Source organism: Anoplopoma fimbria, chromosome 24 (assembly GCF_027596085.1).
Source record: "Anoplopoma fimbria isolate UVic2021 breed Golden Eagle Sablefish chromosome 24, Afim_UVic_2022, whole genome shotgun sequence".
Classification (NCBI taxonomy): domain Eukaryota; kingdom Metazoa; phylum Chordata; class Actinopteri; order Perciformes; family Anoplopomatidae; genus Anoplopoma; species Anoplopoma fimbria.
Window position 1 is genome coordinate 22,104,145 of NC_072472.1, and position 17,906 is coordinate 22,122,050.

General features: G+C 40.9%; 1 protein-coding gene across 3 annotated transcripts in view; it reads right to left on the reverse strand.

The window, feature by feature from the left end:
* Positions 1-17,048, reverse strand: part of hlcs (holocarboxylase synthetase (biotin-(proprionyl-CoA-carboxylase (ATP-hydrolysing)) ligase)) — a 32,950-nt gene extending 15,902 nt beyond the window's left edge. For 2 of the 3 annotated variants that reach the window (XM_054625756.1, XM_054625758.1), the window contains exons 1-6: positions 16,785-17,048; positions 16,036-16,176; positions 13,011-13,173; positions 11,338-12,353; positions 10,221-10,400; positions 3,667-3,947 (exon numbers count right to left, since the gene is read on the reverse strand). In XM_054625756.1, coding sequence (XP_054481731.1) covers positions 3,667-3,947; positions 10,221-10,400; positions 11,338-12,353; positions 13,011-13,173; positions 16,036-16,176; positions 16,785-17,036 — 2,033 coding nt within the window. In that variant the 5' untranslated portion in view covers positions 17,037-17,048. The remainder of the gene's footprint in view (positions 1-3,666; positions 3,948-10,220; positions 10,401-11,337; positions 12,354-13,010; positions 13,174-16,035; positions 16,177-16,784) is intronic. The other variant, XM_054625757.1, reaches the window with a different exon arrangement.
* Between the last annotated feature and the right edge of the window lie 858 nt (positions 17,049-17,906).

Consider the following 17,906-nt stretch of genomic DNA (forward strand, 5'->3'; position numbering starts at 1 on the left):
CTCTTCACCAACCTTAAGAAATAATCTATGCAACGCTCACAGGAAGTTGAGAACGCTGCTGCTAAGTTTCTGAGCAGCTCATTCAAAAGTTGTCTGTGACACCACTCTTGATCTCATTTCAATTAATTTTGATTCCAGGTGCTTGTGATCACAGATGGATCACCAGTAGGTCTCTGCTAACACAGAGAGACTACCTGGTCTCCAGGATTAAAGCTAACAGAGACTGAGCTTTGGAACTCTCTGCCTTTAGAATGAAGATCTGTGGACAATGTGGACACTTTCAAAAAGCAGCTCAGACCCAACTGTTTACACTTTCCGTTGTGTAGTTTTATACTTTTGTATTTTTAGTAATTTACGTTTAGTGGTGTTTTACTCTTAATGTCTGTTGCCTTATTTACTTTATTTATTTATTTTGCTATTTGTGATGTTGTGATCTTGAAAGGTGCTATACCTAAATGTAAAATAAAATTAAGTTTCTCTTTTTAGACTATGACTAAAATTAAATCAAAATAAGGTGGAAAAAATACACTTAAAAGGGTTACGTCCACAAAAACCTGAATTCATCCATAAAGTTGGGTGAATTACAAGAGGCCGATACAAAATAACAGTCAAAATTGGAGCAGCAGAAGCAGAGACTCCAGACGTTCTTAATACGATTTAAAACTCCCATAACAATGGATCATGCAAAGCACATGTCTGTGATTTGTATTCTCCAAGCCCAAGCTCTAATTGATCCAAGTGACTCAGACCTGACAGAGAGGACATTCAAAATTGTGAGTATTATCCAACAGAAACATTAGTTATATACTAGTAAATCATCAGTGGTGACTGAGCAAAAACTGTACGTTAGCTCCCGCTAGCATTGCTCTAAAACGTTTTACATCTGTCAATTCTACGAGGCGTATTCTCTCTGAAAGTATTCTGTATCATACTGAACACTTAATAAACACCAACGCTGGAAGAAATAAAACAGACATTCCTTAATAATAACATTAATCAAGGCTGGTCCAGGGAGACATCTGGAAACTCAGACGTTAGCGGTGAAATCAAACTGCAGCTACGGGTCTGGGGTTGCGCGGTCCGCCCGCTCACCCTGCATTAGGTTTTGTATAACCTTAATGACAACACTGTCTGTTCCAATCAGCTCACTGCTGCTCCACCGTCCATTTTTCAAACTTTATGACAGTTTTAATTGCTCCCACCTGCTGCCTGATCGACCCGCTCAACAGCCACTTTTGCTCATGTGTGGATGCAGACAAAGAAGTCTATTAGGTGCAACTCGCCTTTGCTGCAGTGAGGTCACTAAGGCATTAAATTAGTTCCAGCCCGTCTACCGTCCCACCTCAGTGTACGCACACACACAAAAAATGCTTGATTCATTGTACGATTTATATGCCGTATCGCTGTTTTTTTCTTTCCTTCAATTGGCCGTTGTCAACTTACTTTTCATCCGTTGCTAAAGAGGAGATTTTCGGACTAATTTATGAGTGAGCATCTTGACATCATCCATTGTTTTTCATCATTGTCCGCTCCTCTTTCAAAGCAGCCTTTTAATTGTGGCGGTGTTGGTACAGATGATCAAAAGCCAAACCTCCATCCCAGCATCCACCTGTAGTCTTCCTTCTCCAAGAGGGAAGTTAGAGGGTGGTGGTTAAAGGCAGTGTTGCAGACATAAACAGAGTCCAGGTAATAGCCAAGACCAGAGTGTACTGAGACCGAGACAAGGCCAAGACTTTGAGATGTCGAGACCAATAAAGACCAAGACCGGACCGGTCCCACACTGCATGACACACTTCAGATAGAATGTGGAACATGCAAACCATACAGGCAGACCTCACACTGATCTGAAATATTTACAATAAACTATTAATGTGTGCATTATAGGTGTAGCATTAGAAGTCTTGATAAAATAGACAGAAAGCATTGCAGAGGTGAATTTTGTGTGTGAATCTTCCTTTGTTTTCTATCGGCAAACCCATTGCTGGTGGTAAGAAATGAATCAGACAATGTAGTTGTAATAGAGTTTAGTGATTTCCATTACTTGTGGTCTTGACACGTCTTGCAATACAATCCAGATCTTTCTCTAAAAAACGAGACAAGACTGAGATCTTCAAATAGGGGTCTTGAGACCAGGAGCGATCTTGAGTACTACAACACTTGGTTAACGTGCTGGTGTGTGTGTCTGTGTGTGTGTACGGGGATGAAAAGAGTACTCTTACTACCACACACACAAGCGTTGGTGCACGCACTTTTTAAAATGCTGAAATGCCACACCTTACACACGTGCATTCATCTGCGTCCCCCCTTTTTTTTTTACGCAACACATGTACGTGTGCTGCTTCAAACACTACACACTTAACATGCAAGTGTGCACGTGTGACTGAATATTTTGGATTGGGAGGTTGGTGGTCTGTTTCCTGCGCAGGGGGGTTTATTTGTTAATTTATTCCAAAGCTGTTTCATTTAAGCTCAACTCTTTTTCACAAAGACTGTCAATAAAACACTGTCTGCAGTATGAAGAACACATTTGGTGAATATTAATCTTTCAGCAGTGTGAACTTACATTGATCAAACAGCCCCCTAAGCACAGGCAGACAGTGAGCGCAAGTTAATGGAAAAAACATCATACCCCTTATGCAATCATAGTACTTTTTTTTTAAGTTAGAAAAGTTACACCTTTTCACGTTATGCTGATAAGGACACTATCAAAAATAAATAAATAAAACTATCCCTATCCAAAATGTTTGCAGATGGCTTTTTCACATGAAGAGCTCTTTTACAACAGTCACTCAACTGTGGTACACAGAGCACCCTGACACAAGTACAACTTAATCATAAACTGTGAGAGGCTAAGGCTGAAGACTCAGGCTTCCCCTCCTCACTCTTTTATAGCCTACTTACTAGGTTCCAACAGCAAACAAATGTATTTCTTTGTTTATTTCTACAAGCATCTCCATATTGATTAAACTCTATTTAATTTAGGTATAAACTTGGACTCAATAAACAGAGATTCTACTTTAATAGTGACAAAGAGATCTGCTTCATTTTAAACCTGGTTTTGTTAAACTATGATTAGAACTAATCTTACATTAAATTAATCCTTGTTGGTGCAGCAAAGCCTAAGAGAGAAACAATAATGCACTAACCTAAAACTCACATGTGGTTTAAACGTTTACAGATTTACAATTGCATAGATAATGCAAAAATTCCCGGTTGCCTGGTCAGCTGATTGCTCCGCCAGTGTTAACAAAATGCAAAATGAAAAGAGTTATTAAAAATGAAACAACAGGGGGCTGCTACAGTCACTCAGACCACTCTTCTTATCGCAGTTGACGAGGTGACTCACAATATCCATAGTGTATCTTGTGAGCACATAATAGATACAAATTTCATCTGGACTTTTAGGGGGGCTCTGAACATTGAGTGTAACGATTGCGAGAAAGCATGTAACGATTGCAAGAAAGCCAACTAGTTTATTTGACTAGCTGTAATGAAGGGCGCTGTGTGAGGCTACAGCTGGCTAGCCTGTGCACATTGCAGCAATCAAAAACCAAGCGTTGCATATCCATTCGGTCACAAAACCACCATGTTGCCTGTGAGAACATGCTGCTGCCAGCCTCAGTGTACATTCCCAACAATAAGCAGGCTCAGAGGAGCATGTGTTACCCTTGTAGCAGGTCCATGGTGGACGAGGCGACCTCGGCGTACAGCAGGGTGTGCCCCAGTAGGCTGGTCTTCAGGTTCTTTCTGTAGGTCTCCATGCTGAACTGCGCCCAGCCCTGAGACTCTGAGGAGTCGGTGACCAGGGCCACGGAGCCCTCGGGCAGCGAGGGACCGTCCTGGAGCTCAGAACTGGACACCAGCGAGAGAGAGGCCTTGGACAATGTGAGGAGGCCATTTTGATCCGCACGTGTCTGCAGCCATTCCACAAAGCTGGTCTTGGCCTCCTGGGAGGTGCAGAGAAGGAGAATGACACTATCAGTTATGTTCTTTCATATAAATTATTGTGGCCATTTCTCTATAGCCACGCAGCCAAATCCACAGTAGCATTTTCTGTCATGCTATTGGATAAACCACCTGAAAGCCTCTTAGATTTCGTATTTGCTTTTGCACAAATATCGAGAGCATAGGTCTAGGCACCTACTGTGTTGGTATTTACTGAAGATGTTAATCTTTTTGTGTAATGAAATACTTTAGATAGTATTATTCTTACTAAGTTGCTGTTTTTATTGTTCATGGCAGTGAAGGAACATATCACTCAGTGGAAACGTATAACTTACTCTACTGAAGCTCTATTGCACTGAGGAATGAGTTATATTGAGCTATGAATAAACACACAACACTTGTTAGTGAAAACAATTGAAACCACAATTTTAATTCCACGGCCATTAAATCATAAAATCATGCATTCAGTTTTCAGGCTCTAAATTATTTTTTAAAAACTTTTGTTTTTACTATTTTCCACCAGAATGAGTGGAAACTGCTCATATTTGTCCTTTGGGGCTATTACATGCTATTTACCTGGTTTTCACTAGGGGAATCACTGCTGTATTATGTTTAATGCTATCCCCCTAGCATTTAGTATACAGAAAATAATTCGAGTTTTTACTTTCATAAAAGCGGCAAAATATTTACAAACTGGCATTTGAAAGGTTAAAATTCTGAAATTAAATGAATATTTGGTAGTTATAATAGGGACTGAGATTTAGGCCAGCGATAGTGGAACATAAAGTTAAGATGTAAATTCATGGCAGATTTTGGACTCTGACATTTTTGGCCTCTGAGGACATCAGAGCAACTTTTTTAAAGAGACATAAATGGGTTGATATTTATTAACTGTTTTCAGTAGTTGTAGGGATATATGAGAGTTCAGCTACTTAAATATTGGCATTCCTCGACCAATAATTATGGATCTTCTGAAGCTGCAGCAAGTATAGACCTGTATTTAACTGGGTGGACTGGGTTTTCATATCAGGCACCCAGTCCAAGCTTTTAGAGAGACATTTCATGTCCAGAATCGGCTGGCCATAATAAGAGTTGGATTTGATTGATTTTCCGTTTGAAATAAATGTGCTGAATGAGTTAATCAGTGTGTGTGGCTAATCAATGACACGGTGTAATTAGGCAGCGGTCCCAGTCTGCTCTGTTCCAGTCACTTCCTATTAATCAGGCTTCTCTCCTGTGTCCTTACACACATAAAACATGTTGTCTTAATGTTTACTCTGGTCTTAGGAATGATGAATCTATCATCGTACGTACTTCCTTCACCTCTCTTATTAGATTTGACATTAGAAGAGTTGATTTCATTTAATTTGACATCAACGTGAAGTCATCCTCACAAGACATAACAGGACATGATTTGCACTCAGTATGATACTGACATTTCAGAGATAGATCAGAAACTGTGGATAAAAAAAACCCTGCCACATGATTGGCTGAGCAAGACAGATTGGTCCCAGTGCCACACAACTCATTAAGTCTGACACATAACAAGGATTGTTTCAACTAAACTTAGGGTTCATCCCAATATCCCTCCTTGACTCCTCGACACCTCTATCCTTGATCACTTGGACCCGGGAATCTTCCGAAATCTGGCATGATGAAGGACGTCCCAATTTCAGAAATCAATTTTATGTAAAGAGGAGGCTTCCAGAGGAGGGAGAAGCGAGGATACCCAAGCACAGCCTATGTGGAAGCCTTATGGCTACACACGTATAATTGCGCCAAACCCAGCAGGCAGAATTTAAACAGGCCAGGGCAGGACGAGCAATACATCTTTTTTTTTTTTTAATCTTAAATTTTATAAGGGTAAACTTAAGGCAGACAAATAATTTCCACACACCGATTTTTTATGAAAATCCTGATGTCATGTGAAGCCATTTTAAAATCCTACATTGAATCCCATAGAGTAGTATTTATATAATGTATTCAATTTACGTTAGTATATATTTCTTTGCACAATTTGTATTGTTTACAACATACAGACCTTGTTGTAAGGAGAAACATTTGTCTTTCAACCATGGCCTCCAACATTAAACCGCTCACAATGAGGTCTGTGGAATATGTTCAGTACCAGGTCATGATTTCTGGAAACATGATATGGAAAATGTCCTCTTGCGTTGTTTTTGGGTGCCCGAGATGATATTACATACATTTGAGATGATGAACTTTGATTCAAGGCTCTAGCAAGCTACATATCAGGGACCACAATGCTTTCATGCTAACGTTACACTGGTTAAAGAGAAATAGCCCAACTGCGGGCTGGTGGTCAGCAGCAGAGCTGGGTCCGACAGTCCCTCTGCCTCACTGCTTGCTAGGAGACAACTGTGCCCAGAGAAGAGCAGGCGGGAACTCCGGGAAATAGCCAGCTAACTAGTCAGCTCTAGAGATGGAAAAGGTAGCTAGCCAAGTAACAAGCCAGCTATGGAGATGGACAAGCTAGTTAGCTAGGTAACAAGTCAGCTCTGAAGAAGGACAAGCTAGCTAGGTAACTAGCTTGTCCATCTTCTCCAGAGCTCCAGTTTGCTCTCCTCCCAGGGACTAGGGAATATCAGAAGAATCTGGCTTTAAATGTATGTCCAACTCTTGTTGTCCTTGTCTTGTTGGTTAATGTTAACTTCCTCACTCCACATAGGATTCAAGGATGCTTGGTCCTCCAAATGTGTCAGAGAATGGTGTGAAAAGTTTTCCCGACATAACTAGTCACTACTTGTAAGACTAGAAGAGCTAGAAAAGTGTTGGCTGGTAGTTTAGCCTAAACACATATAATGTTGATGTATAGGACCGCTGAGTGTCTGCTCTTAGGTGTGAATGGTGTCGGCTGTCAGGGGTCCCATTAGATATATGACAGCCTGATACCTACTGCAGGGCCTCGTGCTAGGCCAACACAGCATTTAACATTAATACTGGGCTTCCTTAGGAATGCTCACCCAACTTTCACTGTCTATTGAATACTATAAAGAAAGAAAATAACATCTAACAACGTAGACACACAATAAGCCTCTGAACTTGTGAATGAATCCTATTATAGTTAAAAAAAAAAAAAAATCTTAATTTCCAGACGGAGGGAAATGGTGATTTTCCAGCTCATGGCGGAGAACAGGAACACCCACTGAGCAGCGGTGGAAGTCAGTCACACTGATCACCACCATACTGAATGAATTAGTGTGTGCTGGAGAGGCTTTTCATCACCTGCACAGAGTGCTGCTACTACACTGACTACGGTAAGTGTGTCAACCTTACAGCTGTTGCTGTTGTACATAATTCTGTCTGAAGATAGTGTATGATTTAATTCTTACAATCAGCCTTATTTATACAACTGTACACAAGCGACTAGTTTTGGTACATTTTTTATATTTCTTGTTACAGTGTTACATACACATGCAGTATATCTATTTTTTTAACCATTAATTAAAAATTGACAGTATTTTGAGAATCGTCTCAGTTTCACAAAACATTATATGAAGTGTATCGATATTGGCAGATAATATTCCCCATGCCAATGTATTATTCCGGTTCTAGGTATGGATCTGTCATGTTTTACAGTCTAGTTATGTTATTTTGTTAAAACCGCATTACCTTGTTGAAAATATGTAATATGTGATACAGATAGGAGGTTGTTATGTGTCTGCCAAAAGAACTGTTAAAAAAAACGCTGACACCTGAGTTTCACCTGCACAAGAGAATCATGTGGGTCATTTCAGCAGAATACAATTGATTAAACCAACAGTAACACTATATAGTTGCATCCAAAACATATTTTCATTGTTAGTAATTCCTTCTGTGGATTATTCTTCTTCATTTGGTCTACTACGTGTTCAAATAGTTAATATTTATTTATGTCCATCATCATTTCTCAGAGCCCTAGGTAACCAAGTCCAAACTCCAAAGTTATAAATCTCTAGTTATATCCAAATACGTTTATCTTAAATTCCTGGTGAGAATATTACTTATATTTGGCCAAGGAATGGGAAGGAAACTGTGAAATGCTACTTATTCAGGCGAAGAGCTTCCAACGAGCAGCAATGCCTGACAACAAGCACTAATGGAAACCTCCAACACTCATACCCAAGACCAAAACACCAAAGGACAAAAACAACTTCAGTACTGAATAGGAGCTACTGGAACCGATCCCTGTGTAGTGCACCAGGAGCAGAGAGGTCGCTCTACAGACATGCTGAGGTTCACAGCTCTCCTCCTCAACCTCCCAACAATCTGGAAACGATTCTGCAGCCCCCAATTTCCATAAGCCTGCTTGTTGGGACTGTGGGGGGGGGTTAGCAGGGTTAAAGGTCACACAGCAATCCAAATATACAACAATGAAGACAAAAACGACTACAATACTAAAGCAACTACTGCCAATATTAATGTAATACTATTTTCTTTCTTAAGGGAGTGTCCAAGTAGGACACCTTGCCTCATTGATACCAGCCAGTGGAACTAAAGGTCGCATTAGAAAATGTGACCAGAGCCGCTTTGAAGAAGGACTCTTGAGCTCGATTTCTGTTTCTCAGCAATCCCGGAGCTCCAACTCCCCCTAGTGGTTCTTCTCAAGGACATGTGTCATCAAAACGAGCTGTGCGTTCCAACACCCACACTATGGTACTATTTAGTATGCCAGAAAAAAGATTTGGTGTGTCACTCCCAATACATAGTATGTCAAATGTAGCATGCCAAAAATTACCAGGATATTCTACTTCAGTAGGTAAACAAGCTTTTCCCCTCTATTCTGACCCACGATGCTCTGCGCAGCAGATGTATGAGCAAGAGGGTCAAAGTTTAAGGTGCAATGTTATGAAAAAGTAGTATGTCCCAATTGAATTCATACTGCATGCAATAGTGTGTACTTCGTGAGGGTAGCTGCAGTATGCGCTAAAATTAAAAAGAAACAGTATGCGATTCTCCATGATGAACACACACACATCAAAAGTACATTTTTTTCTTTAAAAGAGTAGGACCTTGACTGGGTAGAATGATGTTGGTGCTTGTGATATTTAATTGTTTGTTGTTGTATTCAGGCGCTGAAGGGGAGACCGTTTCTCTGTGCTTACCTTAAATCTCAGTCTAATACCTAGATTTACAGTACAGCAGGATTTTTGTGACATCACTAGTTTGGAAATAAATCGCAGTCCAACATGAGACAACAAGTGATGTAGAAACTTAAAATCTTCAGTGACTATGCACCTTTTTTTATGCCAGTGCAGCTTCAAAGGAGAGACAACTTTTTTTTGGCTATTTTCAAGGAATAGTTTTGATGTTTTGAAGTGGGGTTGTATGAGGTACAATGTACTGCTGTTGACATATTTTACACACCTTAAAAAATCAATATCAGTTTAAGTGTATGCAATATTAAGAATGTTCTCACCGCATTCTCTTGCAGTCAGACAGCCCTTTCTGAACTGAGGATGTTATATCCATCTATGCTCTCTTCAAAGGCTCCAGACTCCTTTGAAAATAATAGTAATTTTACCTTGCAGTACATAAGAGTCGCTAGTCTACTGCTGCCTCGATCAGTTTGTTTGTGGTTATTGTCTTAATTTGCAGAATACCTACACATTTCAAATGCCTTTTTTTTTTTTCAATCATTCCAAATATTTTCTTTGAGCTTTTTTATTAATCAGACCGCAGTCAATAGATATATCTTCAGGATAAGGTGACCGTGTAGGGTGAAATGTTTTTCCAAGAATCTAACCGTATGGTACCCAAACTGAGCGTCAGTCGCTGCGATCATTCACTGTGATGGCTGATCAAAGACTGATTACTGCCCTGGTGTTTGTACTGGCCCTCTGTACACAGACCTGCTGTGGGCCTGCTCCATATATGCTCATACATTTGCATACATTAAGGAGGCAAAATTGTTTCCACATGCGTAGTGTGCCGGAGTATCTGTGCTGCAGCTCATACAATTAACTTTAACAAAAACAATGTGGTGTGCGTGTGCGTGTGTGTGTGTGTGTGTGTGTGTGCGCATGTAAATGTATGAATGAATAAGTAGATGAATGAATAGATGATGGATAATGAAGATGATGGATAACTGTGTTTTTACATTCTTGAAAACACTGATAGACACAGAATACTCTTATTTCCTACTTTCGTCTATGTACTTGATGTTGCAGAGAATACCGGGCCTTGTTATAAGGACAAACTGTCGGTTTTGACATGACCTTATCTTAATCCTGTGGCCTGCCAACGTACCGACAGAAGAGCAGCAGGGGTCTTACCTGAGAGGTGGCCAGCAGGTGGACCGGGCTTGAGGCTGGAGCCTGGTTCAGCTCACAGCTGAGGCCCAGAGAGGTGAGGATCTCCGTCAAGACTTCATAACGCAGCGTGTTGCTGACTTTCAGTTCATCGAAGCCTTTGGTCGTCAAATTCTGGGGGTCTGGAGCAATTTCCAGGTGGGCCTGCAGACAGGGAACGTAAAACATGTCTGACAGGCTTTGAGACTTAGACTTACTTAACAGACTGTCCCAAAAGGATTTTTCTATTGCAAATATCAGCCAAAATGACGTCCTTAACCGTCTTGTTTTGACCACAACTCAAATACAATCAGTATACTGTCAAAGAGGAGTAGAGAAACAAGAAAATATTCAGATTTAAGAAGCTGTTTTTTAAATATCTCAAACTGATTTATCAACTATCTAAATTGTTTTTGATTAGATTCATAGTTGACGACTAATCTATTAATTGATGCAGCTCTAAAACAAAGGACGATACGGGGAGTAGTGGTGAGGACAGAGGTCAGGTGTCTGACTAGACTGTCAAGCGGACTGAGTGACGCCGACAAGGTTATGTTCCAATTCACCTCAACACCAGTGAGTCTGTGGAAGTAGTGGCAAGCATGATAGCAATGCTGGCCCACAACATTAACCCTTTGGTGACGTGGTGTTATATCTGAACCAGGAACTGTGGGTTGCTGGTTTATACCCAGGACTGGTAGAGGAATATCAGGCAGCCTCCTACTGGCTGAGACGTTCTGATAATAATGCTCATGAGGGGGTAAGTTTTTAGTTGTACTGGACCGCAGCATGTTCAAATGTGTTTCTAATATTACCCCCTGTCATGCATTCCAGTGCATCTCCACTGACTACTATAACCACACATTTACCTCCCTAGAGTTGTCAATGAACATTACTATCTTCATAATGGTATGAATGCATGGCGAAGCTGTTGTATTGGATTGCATAAAAAGATTAACAGGTGCACCTAAAAAAAAAAAGTGTCCCCTGAGCTGTTTGAGTATGAGACGAATAAAACGCTGAAGCGAGGAAACATTAAAAACAAGATTCAGCCATGCAAACTACTACAATCACCACCTTCAGCAATGTCACGTGTCTTTACCTGACAGAGGACAGCCTCCCCACCGTCCTCTCCATGGGTCACCCTGACTACAACCATGTCCTTCTGATGGGGGACGTCCCCTTTTAGCTCCCCCCAAAGCTCCACCTCCCCTCCTCCCTGTGCATCCCTGACGTAGACCTTGCCACTTGACAACACGCTTAGCTCCAGCTCTGTGCTGTCCTCCCTCGTGAAGCTCAGCCTGCCGACCCGGCCGCGTTGCCCCTCCCTGGCCTCCAGGCAGAGGCCCGCCGGGCACAGGGTGGAGGCCAGCCCCAGCACCCTGCCCCCCTGGCTCAGGTAGGTGAGAAAACGGGTCTGGAGCTGGGGGGTCAGGGGCTCCTCCTCTGCCAGGACGAGGAGCTTGGCGTTGTCCAGCCACGGGTCGCTGAGAGCCTGCTGTGGTTGGAGGGGATATATGATGTTGTCTTCCATGTTTACACACTCTGATAAAACCTGCCGGACTAACTGAAAACGCTCCTGGCAGCCTCCGGTGAACAGCAGAACATTTGGCGGCTTGCTGTTACAGTCCAGTCCACCACTCTGCCCAGAACACCCTTTGTCATCGTGCTCGACGTCATCCAGAGTCTCATCTCCACTGTCCGGCCCTGCTGAGTTGTCATCGGGAAGGTCTGGAATGTTATCAGCCGAAGCATACTTGACTGAGAGGATGGTGCTGTTCTCCAGCTCCAAGCACTCGTGGCAGCTGGACAGATGGAGGTGGTGCCTGTGGCCCTCCATGTGTTGATGGTTCCCCAAGGAGCGGTCCGCAGAGTCGCAAACGGGTCCCGGATCCTTTGTGCCGCAAAGTGGCTCCGACCCTCGCCGCTCCTCCAACCTCCTCTTGAGCTCCGGGGTGAGGAGGAGGCTGCCTTTGCGGCACGATGGGTGATGGCGATCGGCCGATAGGTGACGTGGCAAAGGCTCAGCAATGCCCTCTCCAGTTCGTGCTTCACAGAGACATGGTAGTGTCTGCTTCTCCAGGAGCTCGCTGAGGGTGGATTCTTGGAGGAGGACAGCTGTGGGAAGGTCATAAAAATGTAAAATAACGTGCGATCTGGTGACAGCCATTTAGTAAAATAAAAATATATTACATGTATTTGTGTTTACAAGCTAAGCTGAGTTACAAAGTCGGCAGAGAGCTTTAGCACGTATTTGCAGTCATGATGAATGAAAGTCCAATAGTCAAGTTTCCACTGAAACTTGAGATAAATATCTGTCACTTCAGCTGCTAAAAGCTGTTCACCAATTAAGTGGGGATGAACAAACTTCTCTGTTTGTGGGTCATAAATAAAGCATAAGGAGTCACGGGCCAATAAAGGGTCCGCTTGAAGATTATAATGCAAATGTAAATGTAAAATGTGATATTAAGATATATTAAACACAAATGGTAAAATTTAACAAAGTTAACAAAGAACATTTCACAAACTTTTGCCGACATCTAGTGTTTACACAAGGATGTACAATGCACAGTGCAATTTATTAGAAATATGCTCATGCCATATTCTGGTTTATTTTTTATTCTGTGGGCCTTAGACGGTGACTTTACAAAAAAGATGATGCATAGCTCATTAAAAATGAAATGAGTATTGAAAGAGATAAATCACCACATCAGTAAGCTGTTCTGAGGTGTTTATAATATGGGGAAATATGAAATGTAACTGAGGGCAACACACGGATTATCTTTGACGGTGTCAGTCCATTGTCCAGCTGAAGGCGATCTTCGATAAAAGCCACCCCCAGCCGACTGAAGTTGTCCACACTGGCCTGAGCCACGGCCCTGAAGGGCTGGCCGGGGCTACGGGCCAGAGGGAGGCAGTAGTCAGACCACTTCAGCACCTGCACACAACACACATCACTGGTAAGCTGACACCCACGACTGATCCAATAGAGTTCATCATGTCTGCCTCACTAACCGAACAACCAGGCGGCTACATGGTGGAGAAATAACACTGATGAGGAAATGCATGAGAGCTGTTTGCTAAACCATGAGTAGGATTACTATAGTAACATTTATTTAGATGCAATTGTCAAACCCACTAAAGATACATTTATAATTAGAAGATCAATAATATTAAATCTGGATTGTACTTTAAGTAATACTAATGAAATATGATATTTGAATATAGGTTAGAAGACGAATAAACACCTCTAGAACAGTCCGAAAATAACCTAAATATGACAAACCTTTAAAAAAAAAAAAAAAAAAAAAAAAAAGGACTTTAATGCTGTAATAGATTTATATAGGTGTACCAAGCAACTAGTTTCAACTCTGTGTATACAGACTATAAAATAGTATGTAGTAATGGTGCACTATTGTGGGTTAATAGGTTACTAAAATATAATTTGTATTGTACGATATTGTTCTTACAAGAAACAGTGGAAGAGGTGCACTGAGGGAATTCAATTAAAATATGACTTTAGGAAACTAATACCAACTTCAAATGTGAAATCGTAACAAAAGAGTAGAAATATTTGTCCAAGGATGATTACATTCAAACGAGCAACGTGGAAGAACTCCTCAGAGGGAACACAGTGAAATTAAGAGGACAGAGTTATTACCGATGCTTCCCACATTAACAAGATCTTTCAACACTCTCAGTAGCAAAATTATAATGTTATGCACTGGTTTTCTGACAGTAGCAGTTTGGAGAATTAGAAAATGGTAAAATGGAGAAAATATATATGTGTAGATAACATAGGTAAATAAGTAATATATGCAAACATGTGACGTCAGAATTAATGCACAGTTTAACACCAAAATTATATTAATTTATATAATAATTAAGAAATACTTTTGATTGCTACAATCAGGAAGCCACTGGTGCATCATAAAAACAAATGGACACAGAAATCAACAGGTCAGCAGGTAGCTACAGGCTCTTAGGCTACAGGGGTCAGATGATAAGGTTGGACCGTTCATGCCAGTGTTAAAAAAGTGAAGTGAAATGGGTAAATCAAAGAGAAAACATGGCAGCACAACATTCAGTCAGCGCATAAACTGGACAGCACTGGAGAAAGAAAAGTAGAAACAGAGAAGTAGAAGGGAGAGGGAGCGCATCAAAAAGGAGAGTAGTGTAACAAAATGCCGCAAAATCCCAGGGATGCTCATGAGCAAAGTATGTCGTTAGTGGTTTATACATTTTTAAATAAAAACCCAACATGCTAAAAAAAACAATCACCTTTCCAGAGTTGATTCAGTGTTTTTAAATAAATAAATGGTATCACTTAATCATGCTATGGAGGAAAGCAGGCAGGGGATGCATGGACATAATATTGAGTATAAAGATCAGTTTTGCGTATTTGTCGCTGGCACACAGGTTCTCCCTCTGCGTGTGCTCAACATATGCAATCATGTCAACATCACCATGTGGGCAGTTAGTCGTAGAGCGCTGTCATAACTCTTGAATGCATCGTGCAATTGTTACTAAATATGGAAGGCCTGTTCATAAGTGAACATCAAACAGCTCTGCTAAGTTTTGATGGCATTTAACCAACAGGTTGCGTTGCTGTATAAATATTAAATGACTAGATTAACTGTGCTGTAACATTGTGTAGTTTTGATTCTGAAATTCTGTAAAAAAGGTTGGAAGTGTTTGGCCACTAGGGGGTGCAACAAGCACTGTGATTTTTTTTTTTAAACTGAAAAGCTCAGCACAACTTTTTAGCCCAATTCCAATGTCCCCCCTAAGCCTTAAACACTGAACCTTCAGGGACTTATCTGACATCACCTTTGAAATGGTTGAGTGTGAGACACTGTAATGGCCCGAAATAATGTAACTAAGAACAGGACAGCACTTTGCTTCAAAATATGATGTTACCAGGACAACTTCATATTATGATACCTACAATTGTGGGTATTTACTTTCTATTTTTTACTCCCGTATTTTAATTACTTCCAGGCTTTTTCCCCACGAGATGACTGTTATTTGTCAAATAATCCATAATTACTTTTTTTGTCAAACAGCTTCAATAACAAAACTACTGTTTCCTCTGATTAAATGTTTTTTTTGTACCATCTTTAATCCCTAATGTTTTCTGTAAATGTGATATTCTAGGCTGAACACGTTTGCCATCCTTTTGTTTACCTTGTTTATATATCAGGCTTCCACTGGTAACCCTGTGTTTAACGTCATAATGCGATGAAATTTGGGTATTTCCCTGAGGCAAAGTCTGCAGAAATGCAGACCTGCTGAAAGTGTTCATAAAGGGCTCAAAATGGCCATGAGAGAGCCCTTAAACACTTGATGATTTGACAGTGGGACAGCCCTAAACCAAAGTCTGTGAGTCTGTGAGTGTGGAGATTGGGATTGGGCCAATATCTTAAAGTTAAGTCTAAGGATGTAACAGACAGTTTCCCTGGTACAAGTAGATATTATATATAATTTACAATAACCTAAACAGGTAATACACACAATATTACTGTGTCTTAATAGGTCAAGTTAAGGAGGTGCAAAGGTACATATGCCTTATTTTTATTTACACACAGTTTATCAAAAAATATATACAATTTGTATTTAAACAACTGTCATAAATTTAAAAAAAGGGAAAATTGACATAGAATATAAAAGATACAAACTATAGATTAATGGGACTCGGGAATAATGAAGTTGGGTGTTGGGGCAAAATAAATCATATTTACTAAATAAGAATGGTGTTCTTAAGGGATATTACTTGTTAGACAATGTGTTTGGTGCCTACTTTCTTATTGGACGTGTGAAGAGAATGGTAGCCCACTCTGTGTCCCGTAGCTTCTATGATGAATGAAATGTTCTCTATTCGGGGCCTGCAAACCAGAGAGGACCCCAACAGCACGGTCCATTTGCTGAGGTCGTCACATGCCTGGGGACAGCACAGACAGCACAAAGAAGAATAACTCCAAACACTACAAGGCTGTTACACAATTATTAGTAGTTAGTGACAGGGAGGCGTCTAAAATGCTTTGACCGATAAGGCACAGAATGACATCAAGTCATGTAGACAGTGACACAGAGACACCCAGGCTCATATCAAGTTAGGTCTCTAAGCAGTGAAGTTTCAAGTAAGTCAAAAGTCCAAGATTAGTCTAAAAAATGAGGACTAAGTATGGAAACCTGGTTCTGTTTACATTAAGTCAACAATCAAACACTGCTGATTTGTTTTCCTTTTTCTTAATCACAGCTAATACTAAAGTAGAGTACTTTAAGTATAATGTAATGCTGATATTGTGTACATTGACTTTAGTAAAGTTTTGAATGCATAGCTTGTACTTGCAACAGAGTATTTCTAGTCTAGGGTAAATGCTAATGTTTAGCACCACTGTGGTTCTGAGTAAGATAAGATAAGATAAGATAATCCTTTATTAGTCTAGATGAGAAATGTAAACAAGGCAGTGACAGGCCCAGGAAGTATCCATTCAAAGCTGACTGTTTGCAATAGCATTTCATTTCAAGCTAGCTAAAGTATCCAACCTGGGGCTCCGTGACATAGACGGCCTTGTCTCCCAGCTGGAGGAAGACGTTGTCCTCGGTCGGAGGCGGACCGGGTTGCCGGCCCCCGGTCAGCGACCCTGTGGCCGGTCCCGCTGCCGAGCTGGAGGAGCAGACTCCGAAGCTGAAGCTGCCGCTGCCGCTGCTTAGTCGTGACAGGCTGTTTCGTATCAGCACCGAGTAGCACTTGTGGAAGCGCACCCAGAGATAGACGTAGCACAACGTTATAAGCATCTTAGAAACACGACGGGGACATCGTTTCCTTTTTTCTCGCCATGTATGTTGATGTTGTTCTCAGCGGTCACAACACGCTGGCTGTCAACTCCACCGACTCTTCTTCTTCTCTCCGTTTAATGGCGCAGAGCGCAACGAGCGTTAAGGCTCACTACCGCCACCTATGCGTGAGTGTGCGCCAGTGCTCTTCGGCGAGCTGCAAACAAGATGGCGGATGTTAACGTTAATTATTTTTTTTATTTTTTTTAAAGAAAGGATGGAAGAAAGTTATCTGAGATAAAAGAAAAGAAAAAGATAAAAGAAAAAAAAGAGATAAAAAAAAAAAAACTGGGAGATAAGTTATCTCCCAGTAATTTTGAACTTTTTGAACAAATAATAATAATAATAATAATCAATCCTTTATTAGTCCCACAATGGGGAAATTATTTCTCTGCATTTAACCCATCCCGGAGGAGCAGATATACGCCCACAACACAAACAGGAAACAAAAACTAGTATGCCCTGCTCTCACCTCAACACAACCACCTCCATACATTTTATATATATTGTTTTGCCACAGTAGCAAATATCATACAGTGTTAAATTAAATTCTGCTGGGTTTCTGTTTGCTCTTTTATCATCGCAATGGAACTAGAGTCTCTGATTGGCTGAGAGGAATGATTGACAAGTGTCAGGTGACCAGGCGGGTCAGACACCTGGTCCCTCCGCCATTAAAAAGCACAGCTATAAGAAACTAAACACATCTTTTACCTGTATGTGAGTCTTGATTTTACTACTCAATATTGCTTATCAGGCATCTTTATGGTACAAATACACTTTGAGTGTCGTCAGGAGTTATTTAGTTTACAGTGTGTCACTTTCAGAAGCTAA